The sequence below is a fragment of the Cryptomeria japonica genome, chromosome 3 (assembly GCF_030272615.1).
Source record: "Cryptomeria japonica chromosome 3, Sugi_1.0, whole genome shotgun sequence".
Taxonomy (NCBI): domain Eukaryota; kingdom Viridiplantae; phylum Streptophyta; class Pinopsida; order Cupressales; family Cupressaceae; genus Cryptomeria; species Cryptomeria japonica.
This window is the reverse complement of record NC_081407.1, coordinates 277562497-277575050: the sequence shown is the minus strand read 5'-3', so window position 1 is coordinate 277575050 and position 12554 is coordinate 277562497. Positions and strand designations below refer to the sequence as shown.

The window sequence follows — 12554 nt, the reverse complement described above, 5'->3', positions numbered from 1 at the left end:
ACACAACACACAACATCAAGATTTTGAAATGAAAAACCCGGTTAAGGGAAAAACCACAGTGGGAGCCTACCCACAATAAGATGATACTCTGCAGTAGAATGTGAAGATACAATAACCAAGAAGCCTACAACCCTCAAGGAAGGTTAACTACCTTACAAGTAAGTCTCATTGACTTACAAAATATTTAAACAATAATCCAAAATCAAATGAATTGAAAGAATAGCATCTGCAAATTCCTGATGACAGTTCCGATTAAGAACATATGTCTTCCCTACAATAGTCCAAACTCTGCTCAATCACAATGCCTAAGGATGTATCTGCTTGTTCACACCTTTACCAATCACTGACAATGCAGACACAATACTGATACCAAATTTACATGACTTTATCAGCTATTTATACAATTCGTCCACCTTGACTACAAAATAAGCCAAACCCTCAACTCACAATTACAAAATTACATCATAGGATAGAAAGATCGACCACTTGACCAAAATAATGATATATATGATATAACATGGACCTAAACAAAATTCTCAAATATGTAACACCACCAGAAATTACACCAAGATCAGCCGCAACATGCTACACCACCAAGAATATTGCATAATACGAAGAATATCACTGGTTCAGCAAGAAAACCAAGAATGCGCACAAGGATTAATGCTGACCAAAAAAACAAATAGGAACCAATTATGAAAAACCAAAAAGAATGTTAAAGTCATCTGTAACAACTGCACCAACACCACTTATACAAATCTTCATCGATCAACATCTAAAACTAAAGAACACTCCAACAACAAAAACTGCCATGAGGAAAGATAACTTGGGGAGCACCAAATTATGAACCATCTAAAATGAAGATACACAAGAAAATCCAAAACAATCTCCCAAAAACTTAATTCAAGATATGATCACACTGAAATATATTGGAGGAAATACCAAACTCTGCAAAGCATTGATCAGGAAAACCAAAAATGTAAATTGGATCATATGATATGATCAATTAAGCTCCTAGATCACTGGAACCAATACAAATAGATATAATGGTACTAGAAATACTCTATACTTAACCATGATCCCAATAAACCAATCTGCAATCATCGCAGCAATAAATCACAAGAATATGTTGACATCAATGACAACAACATATCCTAGCAGCAACAATGTCCATCTTGCTTTTATGATAAAACATATCAAGTAATTAGTGTATCATCCCTGAGATGTCTTGATCATTTAATCTATCTTCTAAGTATTAATAGCTCTTAGGTAAGTTCCATTAAAGCTATAGTAATTGGGACTATCTTTGCAACACTTGACAAGGCCTTAAAAGATTAGCATGCTTATGTTATCAAAAAGATTAATGTTGCATTGAATGGATAAAGTGTAATAGGGCCATCTTGGAGGATGGTGACATTGGAGAATGGAGGATTTCTATAATGTCAAGCTAGCTTCATTCTTTGACATTGCGTTCAACAAAAGAATCATTTTTGGTTTATGCTTTCCATTTATTCCTTTTTTGTTGATGCCGGTAGATTTGAAGAATACATGTATTGCGAAGGTTTTTTTTTGAGACATGATTGGGATTTGGTGTTGACTTCAATATGGATTGTTTTCCTGTGAGATTTATAGTATATGATCAGGAATTATAACCTTTTGTAATCACTAGATAGTGATAGAGATCTTTTATATCTCTTAGGGATTGTTATCCAATAATTCAAGACTCTGTGATTTGAAATTTGGAGAATGAGAGCTCAAAAACATAGCTTGAAGATACATCTTTATAAGGGTCAACATATGGCTTGATGGATCCCTTCTTGGTTTAGGATTTTTGTTTTAGGAGAGAATCTTCTAAAAATGCATATTCATATTATGCAATCAACATGTTTTGTTGGGTAAGCCTTATGGGGGAGTCCCTAGGGCAAGGTGATTATGTTATTTTTTAGGATCAATGTAATAAGAGGGGAATTTTGGCATATATTATATTGTATAACCATTTCAATAGGCATAATTAGTAATAGGAATAGTTAATAGTTAAACCATCTTAAACCTCCCATCTAAACCCTATTTATATATGAATATCTCTATGCATATTAGTATTGCATTGTATCATATCAGATCATTAATAAATTATTCACCTTTATTTATATCAATTAGAAGGTGATCATTATTTAATTTTTTTATTTATGTTGATTACATTATCCTTGGTGACAACAATAATGAAATGTTCAAATAATTTGCAAAATAAATTAAAAATAATTTGAAATATCTTAGCTAGGTGAGTTATCTTTTTTTCATGGTTTGCAAATTTGATAACTTAGGTATTTCCATTTCTTGAATAAAGTATGTAAAGGATATTTTTAAGGTGTTTAATATGAAATATTTCAAGCTAGCTAGCACACATATGGTGAATACATGTAATTTTAATAAGGATGATGAATCTCCTCTAGTTGATTAAACTCTATACCTATTCTATGACTGGAATTTTATTGTAACTAATTACGTCTCCACCTAATATCATGCATGTAGTATGTATGGTAGAAAAATTTCAAGCATATTTAAGGAAAACACATGTGAAAGTAGTAAGAAGAATTTTTAGATATTTGTAGAGTACAATTGACTATAATCTATAGTATCCTAGAAGTCATGTTTCACTCTATTTACATATACAAATTATGATTTGGTAGGAAATGTTGATAATTTCACTCTAACTTCATATACAATGTAATTTTGAATTTGTTCAATGAATCATCAAAATGGTATTCCAATTGAATAATTTATGTCAATTGAGTAGTAGCATTATTATACTTTAACTAACATGCTTTTATGCTTAGAGATTTAGCTTCTTGATAGATCTCACATTCTTTATGGTCACCATAGTCTAAAAAACACCCTCAAATTCAAACACAAGATAATGGAGTCATTGAGAAGATAAAATTCTTGATAACATATATTTTACATAATTTTCTTGGCCAGGATTAATAAAAGAAGGAAAATATTCTAATTTATTTTTAATTAATATATTTGAAAGGAATTTAGCTAGGATTGATATATTTATATATCAAGTACCTTTGAAAGTATCCTTAGTTAATACCACATGTAGGCTAGAGATATAGTAGGATAAATAAAACCACTATGTTATGCTAGAACCATACTAAGAGGTTGTCTTAATTAGAAATAAATTTGAAAAAATAAAGGACTCACAAGAAAATCATGACAATAAGTACTGATATAAGTAGCCACACATTTAATTTTGTGAAGGCCATTCAACCTTAGTAAGGCTTCCTAATATTCATTAAATATGTCATATTGACTTATTTGATATCATGAACTTATAATTAAAAGATATTTTTTATAAATATTAATGTATTATGTTTACAAAACACTTTTTTTATTTATTTTAATAGTTAGAGTTAGAACATCTCCCAGAATCCATAATTTATTTTCCATGTCTAGTTTAAGGGCCTTATAACATAGACCTTAAATGAAAAGAATTATATTAACATTTTAAATATCTTCTTACCATTCACATATTATATTCTCCACTTAAGATAAGGAACTGAATTAGAATAAAATAAACTCAATTTCCCCTATTCTTAAGTAAATTCAACATGAACCATGGTCTAAGTTATTATAGGCCTGTATATAAAATTGTTTATATGAATAGATAGTATTGGTACATTTTCATTCTAACAGAAATTCTCTATATAATATTATAGGATTTCATGCGTATAACTTTTTTTGTCTATTAATGAGGAACGATTATCACTAACTAATCACCAACTTCATGAAACAAATTGTCAATCTCTAGAATTGTATTCTAAATATTGATATGTCATTTTGGGTTGCACCTAGTAGAATTGCAAAACTCGTAATTTATAGGATTGTATGTCAGACCATTTTCTATTCCTTCACAAATAAATGCTCTCTAAATTATTGCATTCTAAAGTTATATGAACTCTTTCACAATATAGGGTAAAATGGTCAAAATCGGATGTCAATGAAGGAGAAGGGGACTATGTTTTACCTATGAGGCTTAATAAGGTGGAGACCAACCAAACAAAGTATGGGTTGACACTTAGGATTTACGTTTATTATTCATTACATCCTTGAATAAAAAAATGATTAGAGATTAGTGTATGAGACGGTCACCCTTAACTCTTCTAAATTAGGTCACTAAATACTTCAATGAATAGAGTATGATAAAAAGGAAAGCTACCTTGATTGTATGATGTAGTCGAATAAATAAGAGAAAATTGTTAGTATAATTTTCTTGATGGTTTCCCTCAAACATTATGTATCACATAATCTATAAAACAATTTCCTCCCACAACAACGGTAGGGAAAGCCTGAAATAACTCATGTGTGCTCAATTAACTATTTGTCGGTCCTTGAGCAAGGACTTCACTACTTCCTCGGCATTTTTCCTATCTATACACATCTTTCTACAATCTAACAACAATCCAATATCCTTAACTAATAACTCAAAACATAGTGCTCTAATTTATAAAACATTCCTTTAGTGAAGTACTATCATAACCATTATACCACTCCATATATATATATAAAGAAATTATTTTTGAATAGATTCAAATACTTTATATCTCCTCTTTATTGATTTTCTAAACTGATATTAACATTTGATGGTTAGTCTTGTCCAACTAGAGATATTCTTCATGGATATGGTTCCTATTGTTATTATAAAAGACTCCAAAAATCATAAGAATAAAGACAAAAAACTCTAATAATACAGATTGAAGCTAAAAGAAATTTCTCATTTATGATAATAACATCTTAATATCAGTTATATTACTTTTTAGGTCAAATCAAATTAGAAATCATTAATAGTTAAAATTTAATTTTTAAATTAAATATGAAATAATTAAAACACAAACATAATCAATTGAAAATAATTTTAAAATGATTCTAATAAAAAATAAAAAATAAATTTATAAACTTTTTTTTAATGTTCATGAAATACAATTCTCGAGTAAAAAACTTTCCTGAAATAAAAAAGCTATTTAACACATTTATATATAAGTTAGTTAATAAAAAAATTGATAAACTCGTATTCTTAGTAATAATTTGGTCCAAATTAAATTCTTTTTGGTGAGAGTTAGAATTAGATCAAGGTACTCTAAAATTGGATGGTGTTTTCTATTGGAGGGATTGGTTTAGTGTTGGGCATGCTACATTTGCTCTTTTTTTCATTTTTAGACACTGGACATATTTTTATAGAAGTCTGTGCATATTTGTTCTTGCCGATATTAATCGTGATTTAGATGCTCAAAGAAAAATTGGGACAATTAAAAATCTTAGAGATCCAACTAATAAAAGACAAGTGGACAGTAATTGTTTTCCAAAAAACAAAGATTGAACATGTAATATTTTAGAAGGAAAGCAAATATAAACTAGCTATTCTCTAGGTACATTATTTGGCTTTAATTCCTCTCAGTTTGAGCCCGAGTCGGAAGCCTACAAAAGATCTAAAATCCTATAACAGAACTCGAATCCTGCAACAGAACTCACTATTACAATTCAACAAACCTTACTATCTAATCAACACTAAAAAAGTTTGCATCAAAATCACAGCTCTCCTCAGCTCAGACGCTCACATGACACCTCTTGACCTCCTCCAGAGGAAGTCGAGCGTCATTAGAACAGTTCGTAAAAGCCACAATAGTGACACAATTAACATTCAGATGGTAATGCCCAGAAGTCCACGGCCCCACCTTCCACTGTATCTTCCCTTCGATCCTCAGATTCACAGAAAGAATGCCCCGATCCCACTCATCTCTCAAATAATCTACAACAACGGGACCCAACTGAGAGACGCTCTCGTTGAAACAAGGGTAGATAATTGTGGCATCGTTGTGTCCTAGGTAGAAAGGTGTTAAAGGGCTGGGGGAGGTGATCTGCTTGGCCATGTAGGTGGCGTAGGCGCTGATCTGGTCATAGTGGACGCCGATCTTGTCATTTGAGTTTTGCGAAATGATGGTGAACTGCAGGGACGAGGTGAGCATGCGATCGTCTGTGACGGTCCACTGGGTGATAATGGCGTCCTGCAAAGAGAACCCTGGCTTCTGTGGATGGAGGGCTAAGTATATGACCAGGATAATGAAACCAACTACTACGATGAAAATTGACAGGCCTTGGCATAGCCTATGCCGGAATTTATCCTCAGGAAAGCGTAGAGGAATGCCAAGGAATCTAGGGTGATGATAGTGGCAGTTGTTATACATTTTGTAATTCGCGTGCTTTGTTACAGAACAAATCTGAGATGAAGGCCCAGAGACAGAAAGCGAATTCCGTGTGACTTGCGTAGGCCCGACGGAATTCTTATAGGCGGAAGTGAGAAAAATTCTCCAATTAGTCTTACTTTTCGAATGGTCTCAGAAATTTCGTTTGCGTCACGAAGGGAACGCGTTGTTGGCGATTTTTTCCTTGTCGGGCACTGCTTGTACTTCCCACCGCAATTTGACACCAGAAAATCGTCTCTTCTTCGAGGTGTCGTAGTCACAGTTTATAACTACATTGTATTTTCACATTTGTTTTGTTGATTAGAATAGTCGAATGTCATTTTTGGACAATAAAAACTACTAGCTGTCGCACGGTTTTGCTGTGTAACATGTCGGCGATAGGTAATTATCTTTTTATTGTTATGAAGATGCAGTGAAAGTCAGTGGGGAGCAATAAAGGAAAATTGAACGGATTATAACTTCATAGCAGGGAGAAATTTACTATTATTTTTTAATTAAGTTTGCAAATTTTGAGTAATTACTAAAAATTTGGATCAAAATTAATAGGTTTTGTTTGATTTTTTGTGAAATAATAGTGTTGCAAATTGACATATTAAAAGGTATGTAAAAATAATATTAAAAATAGATTTTACTGTCATTTATTGTAAAACAATTATTTATATGCATATACAGACTTGTTGATCAGCACAAACAAACATAAAACAAATCATGTCTATATGTGTTAACAGTAACTACATACTGCTATTTATTTGTAAAGAAATCATTTACATCCATATACAAACTCGTAGATAAGCAAAAACAAGCATAAAACAAAATATGTCTGTATATGTTTATACATATAAACATGTTTATATGTCACTAATATATACACGAATATATATACATAATGAAATTTTGATGAGCATTATGATAAAAACCATGCATTTTATCATTCAAACTAAGAAAATCAATATAAACTATGCAAATGAGAAGAGCAATCATTTTATAAAGTTTCTATTTGACTTCCAATGACTAGTATACTGATACAGTGTGCAAAAAATACAAAATTTTATTATAGTACTTGAAATAAATCAATCATTTCAAACAAGTTTTTGATAAGTTAATCTAGATCACAACAACTATGTAAAGACAAAGAAATAAATAGTATATGTAGTTCAAGAAGAGAAATAAAGATCAATATAAAATTAAATGTCTATATATAAGGATATACAAATTGAAATTTTAAATGTAATCTATAAATGGCAATACAACAACATTTATTTTAAGGGAGATGGATATGTACCTTCTTTATGAAAATAGAAAATGTGAGCTACGAAGTATCATCATCACTCCCAACCATGTTGTGGCAGCCTAAAAAAATGGAAACACATTTTTAAAATAGAAAAATGTGCAGCATAGTTTTAGTGTAGTGTGAAAAATTGAAGTAATAAGAAAATAGTTTTTTTTTTCACCAATTGGGGGAGTAAAGGATGGAGGAACCACTTAGATAAGAAGAATTATGCAACATATGTAAGGAAAAATATGAATGTAACATAAAGATTAATTTAAGTGAAAATAATTGTAAAGAGAAAAGGATAAATTTAACCATTTTTTTTTAGTAATCATCTAGGCAGATTTTAAAAAATGATAAATAGCTGCAATGTTTTTTCTGACAAGCTTGACTACAAGCAAAGGCTGCATCGAATGTGACATCACTCCACTAAGTTGTTATAATTAAGATATTAATAATGCCTTTAAACATCAAGAATATATGTGTAAGATAAATCTCAGTGTGGTTATAAGATAAATCTCAGTATGGTTATATCTCTGAACACTATACATGATATTTTCTAATTGCATTAGTTTAATGGTTTGTAGACAAAATATTCAAATGAAGTAAACAATGAATTCTCAGAAACACTAAATGAGAAAACTGAAATATTTAGAACTAAATACACATGCAAGGTGCACATCAACATTAAGAATATATGTGTCAGATAAATCTCATAATGGTTATATCTATGAACACTATACACCATACTTTCTGAAAACATGAATAGGATAAAGACTGAAATAGATATCAATGTTATAATTTTCAAAAAGGAAAAGGGAATTACATATATATGTATGTATAGAGATATAAATTTTTTATTTAAAATTAATTAGTTTGCATATGTTCCAACGAATATATTTTCTATTGTATGAATATCCAAAAGTCCATATAATTTTAAAAATAAGCATTAGTTAAAGATTGCATAGTTAGTGGATATAGATTTTTGTGTTTTGTCATTTACTATGTTGTTCACAGAACAATTATTATCTTTGTTGATATTCACTAACAATTTTATATTTTCCCTTCTAAAGTTCTAATACTTTAGTTTATGCTAGTATCTACGTACATACATATACATTGTTCGATATTGTTGAGAAGTTTGCTGAAATGATGTGTTGTCAACATATTCCTCTGTGTGTTCCAGTATTGGAGTCAGATTAAATGAGCTAGTTCGGTCAATGTGTTGCAGTTGATTTGTTGCAGATTAAAGGGTTTTGAGATAAGTATCTCTAGTTGATTCAACTTAAGATTCAATGGTCCGCATGATGATTTGATCGAGTTATGGGATATGGTAAGGTTATTCTTTTTCAATTGTTTGTGTTGATCATTGTTCTGTACTTTGCTCTGCATCGCTCGACATTGCAATAAACTAGTTTCTGTATTTGGAAGAGTGTTTCGGATGTTTATATGTGACCTCAATTCAGATGGTTCATGATTTAGAAGTCTACAAGTGAATCTTTCAGGTTGACAATCAGTTCAGTTTGTGTTCTTGAGGTTCAGTATCATAATGATGAAGATTTTAGTAAGTGGTCATGTTGCAGTTGTTGTTGTAGTAATTCATGATGCTTGTGGATATTTCTAGATTGTGTTCTATCTGTGCTGATGGTCTGCATTGATCGTTGTGTGCATTATTGATGGATTCATTGGTATGTTCATGTTATGCATTTTCTTGGTCGACCAGATGATTGTAGCGTGTTGTGGATGTTAAAGGCATAATTCTTGGAGGTGTTTCTTCTTTGACATAGGTCCATACTATGTCTTACCTAACATTATTTTGGTCTGCATGTATTGTTGTAGCATGTATCATTATTATTTCATAATGTGTGATATGTGTTGGGCTGACCTTGAAATATAGGTGAATGATTTGTATAAATATATGTAAGAGTGAGATGAGAGAAGTAGATCTGCATGGTATCTGCAAATGTATCTGAATGTGCATGATCAGAAGTATGCAAACAAGTGTTTTGATCTTTTGGAAGAGTGAAGAAGTATCGTATAGCATATCAGACTCTATGCTTAACCAAAACTGTGACCGCACATGAGTAGATGCTATTCTATTACTTCATGATCCTCTCAATGTAATCTGAATGTTTGTGTAAGATAATGAGTCTTCCTTTGGGTTGTAGCCCTTCTTGTTATGTAATTTTAGTAGTAAGCTCTAGTTAATGTGCCTAAATTCATGTGCATTCCCCATTGTAATAGGGTATCATCTCATTGTGGGTAGGTTCCCACCATGGTTTTTGATATGGTGTTGATTTGTGCTTTTATTGTTAATTATTAGATCTAAAATTATGTTCGAGTTGGTTAAAGTTTGTGAGAAAACTAATCCACCCCGCGCCCCTCTCAGTTTGCTACCTTGTTTCCAACAATTTGTATCAGAGCTAGATCCTTTGGAAGAAGCATGACCAGTTGAGGTGATTTGGGATGGAAACCTTTTCTTTCAAGAAGGATAGTCTAAGATTTCATGGAATGAATTACACTCTTTGGAAGAACCGGATGGAATGTCACTTGAGATGCATCGGTAAAGATTATTGGAAGATTACTAAGAATGTGTATAATGTTCCTCTAAATGATCCTACAACTCCATATGAGATAAAGGAAGTTTAATTCAATATTAGAGCTAAGGAAGCATTGTTGAGTGCCTTGTCTAATTCTATGACGACTAATGTGATGGGTTTGCAGACTGCTCATGAGATCTGGAAGAAGATGGAGACTTTGTATGAATGTGACAACCATTTTGATAGGAATAGTTAGCAGTAGGAATAGTTAACAATTAAACCATCTTTTACTTCTCATCTAATCCTTGTTTATATATGAATATCTCTATGCATATCAATATTTCATTATATCATATCAGATGATCAATAAATTATTCACCACTATTTATACCAATTAGAAGGTGATCATTCGTTTATTTTTATGTTTATGTTGATTACATTATCTTTGGTGGAAGCAATAACAAAAATGTGCAAATAATTTAAAATGTCTTATCTAGGTGAGTTATCTTTTTCCTTGGTTTGGAAATTTGACAAACACATTTTTCTTTTTCTATGTAAAGGAGATGTTTAAGGTGTTTAATATACAATTATTTAAGTTGGTTAGAACACGTTTGGTGAATAGATGATATTTGAATAAGGATGACGAGAATCCTCTAGTTGATTAAACTCTAGACCTATCTATGATTGGAATTTTATCGTATCTAACTATGTCTCGACCTAACATCATGCATGTAGTATGTATGGTAGAAAAAAATCAATCATCTTTGAAGACAACACATGTGAAAGTAGTAAGAAGAATTTCTTGATATTTGAACAGTACAATTGACTATAATCTATGGTATCCTAGGAGTGATGTTTTAGCTTTATTTACATATACAAATTATGATTTGGTAGGAAATATTGATGATTTCACTCTAACTTCATATACAACAATATTTATAATTTTATTAATGAATCATCAAAATATTCCAATTATATAATTTATGCCAATTGAGTATCGACATTATTGCATTTTGACTAACACACTTTTATGCTTAGAGATTTAGTGTCTTGATAGATCTCACATTATTTATGATCACCATAGTCTAAAAAGCATCCTCAAATTTACACACAAGATAATGGAGTCAACCAAAAGATAAAAGTCTTAATAGCATAAATTTTCCATAATTTTCATGGTCAAGAGTAATAAATGAAAGAAAAGATTCCAATTTTAAAGGAATTCAGCTATGCTCAATATATTTATATATTAACTACATTCTATACTATGCTTAATTAATGAAACATGTAGGCTAGAGATATAGTAAGGTAAATAAAACCACTTTGTTATGCTAGAACCATAGTAAGAGGATGTCTTAAGTGTAAAACAATTTGAAAAAGCAAACTCATAAGAAACTTGTATGTTAATAAGTAGTGATACAATTAGCCACATATTTAAATTTGTGAAGCCCATTCAACCTTAGTAAGGTTTCTTAATATTCAATAGATATATCATGTTCACTTATTCTATATTAGTAACTTAAAATTACACAATATTTTTTAAGAATATTGATGAATTATGTTTAGAAATAGTTTGTTTTATTTATTCTAATAGTTGTAGTTTATAACAACTCCTTATATCCATAAAATTTTGTCCATGTCTAGTTTAAGCTCCTTCTCACATAGACCTTAAACTAATTAAATTATATTAATATTTTAAATACCTTCTTACCATTCACTTAAAGAACTGGATTAGGGTAAACTAAACTCAATTTTCCCTAATCCAACAAAAATTCCATCTAAATCATGTCCCAAATTACTATAGGCTTGTATCTAAAGTTGTTTAGATGAAGATATAGTATTGGTATATTTTCATTCTAATAAAATTCTCTATATAATATTGTAGGATTGCATGTGTGTAACATTTTTTATCTTTTAACGAGGAATAATTATCACTAACTAATCACCAATTTGATGACACAAACCATCAATCTCAAGATTTTTATTCTAAATAATGATATATAATTTTGTGTTGTACCTAGTGGAATTGAAACACAAGTAATTTATTGGATTGTATGTGGAGCTTTTTTTAATTTCCTTTAAAAATAATTTCTCTCTAAATTATTGGATTCTAAAGATATATGGAATCTTTTACAATATAGAGTTAAATGGTCAAAATAGGAGGTCAGAGAAGGAGAAAGGGACTAGGTTTTACTTATAAGGCTTAATAAGGTGGAGAAAAAATAAATAAAGTATGATTTGAAACTAAGCATTTAGCTTCAAGATTCATGACATCGTTGAATAAAAAAAGGATTAGGGATTAGTGTATGTGATAGTCACCTTTACATCCTCTAAATTATGTCACTAAGTACTCCAATCAATTGAGAATGATAAAACGAAAGCTAATTTCATTTTATGATTTAGTTGAATCAATAGGAGAAAATATTAAGTATAATTTTCTTGAAGGTTTCCCTCAAACATTATGTATTACATAATCTATGAAACAAT

General features: G+C 30.5%; 1 protein-coding gene across 1 annotated transcript; it reads right to left on the bottom strand.

The window, feature by feature from the left end:
• Nucleotides 1-5603: 5603 nt before the first annotated feature.
• LOC131063883 (NDR1/HIN1-like protein 12) lies at nucleotides 5604-6242 on the bottom strand. Its single transcript, XM_057997833.2, has one exon. The coding sequence runs from the start codon at nucleotides 6240-6242 to the stop codon at nucleotides 5604-5606; it is 639 nt and encodes a 212-aa protein (XP_057853816.2).
• Nucleotides 6243-12554: the final 6312 nt, after the last annotated feature.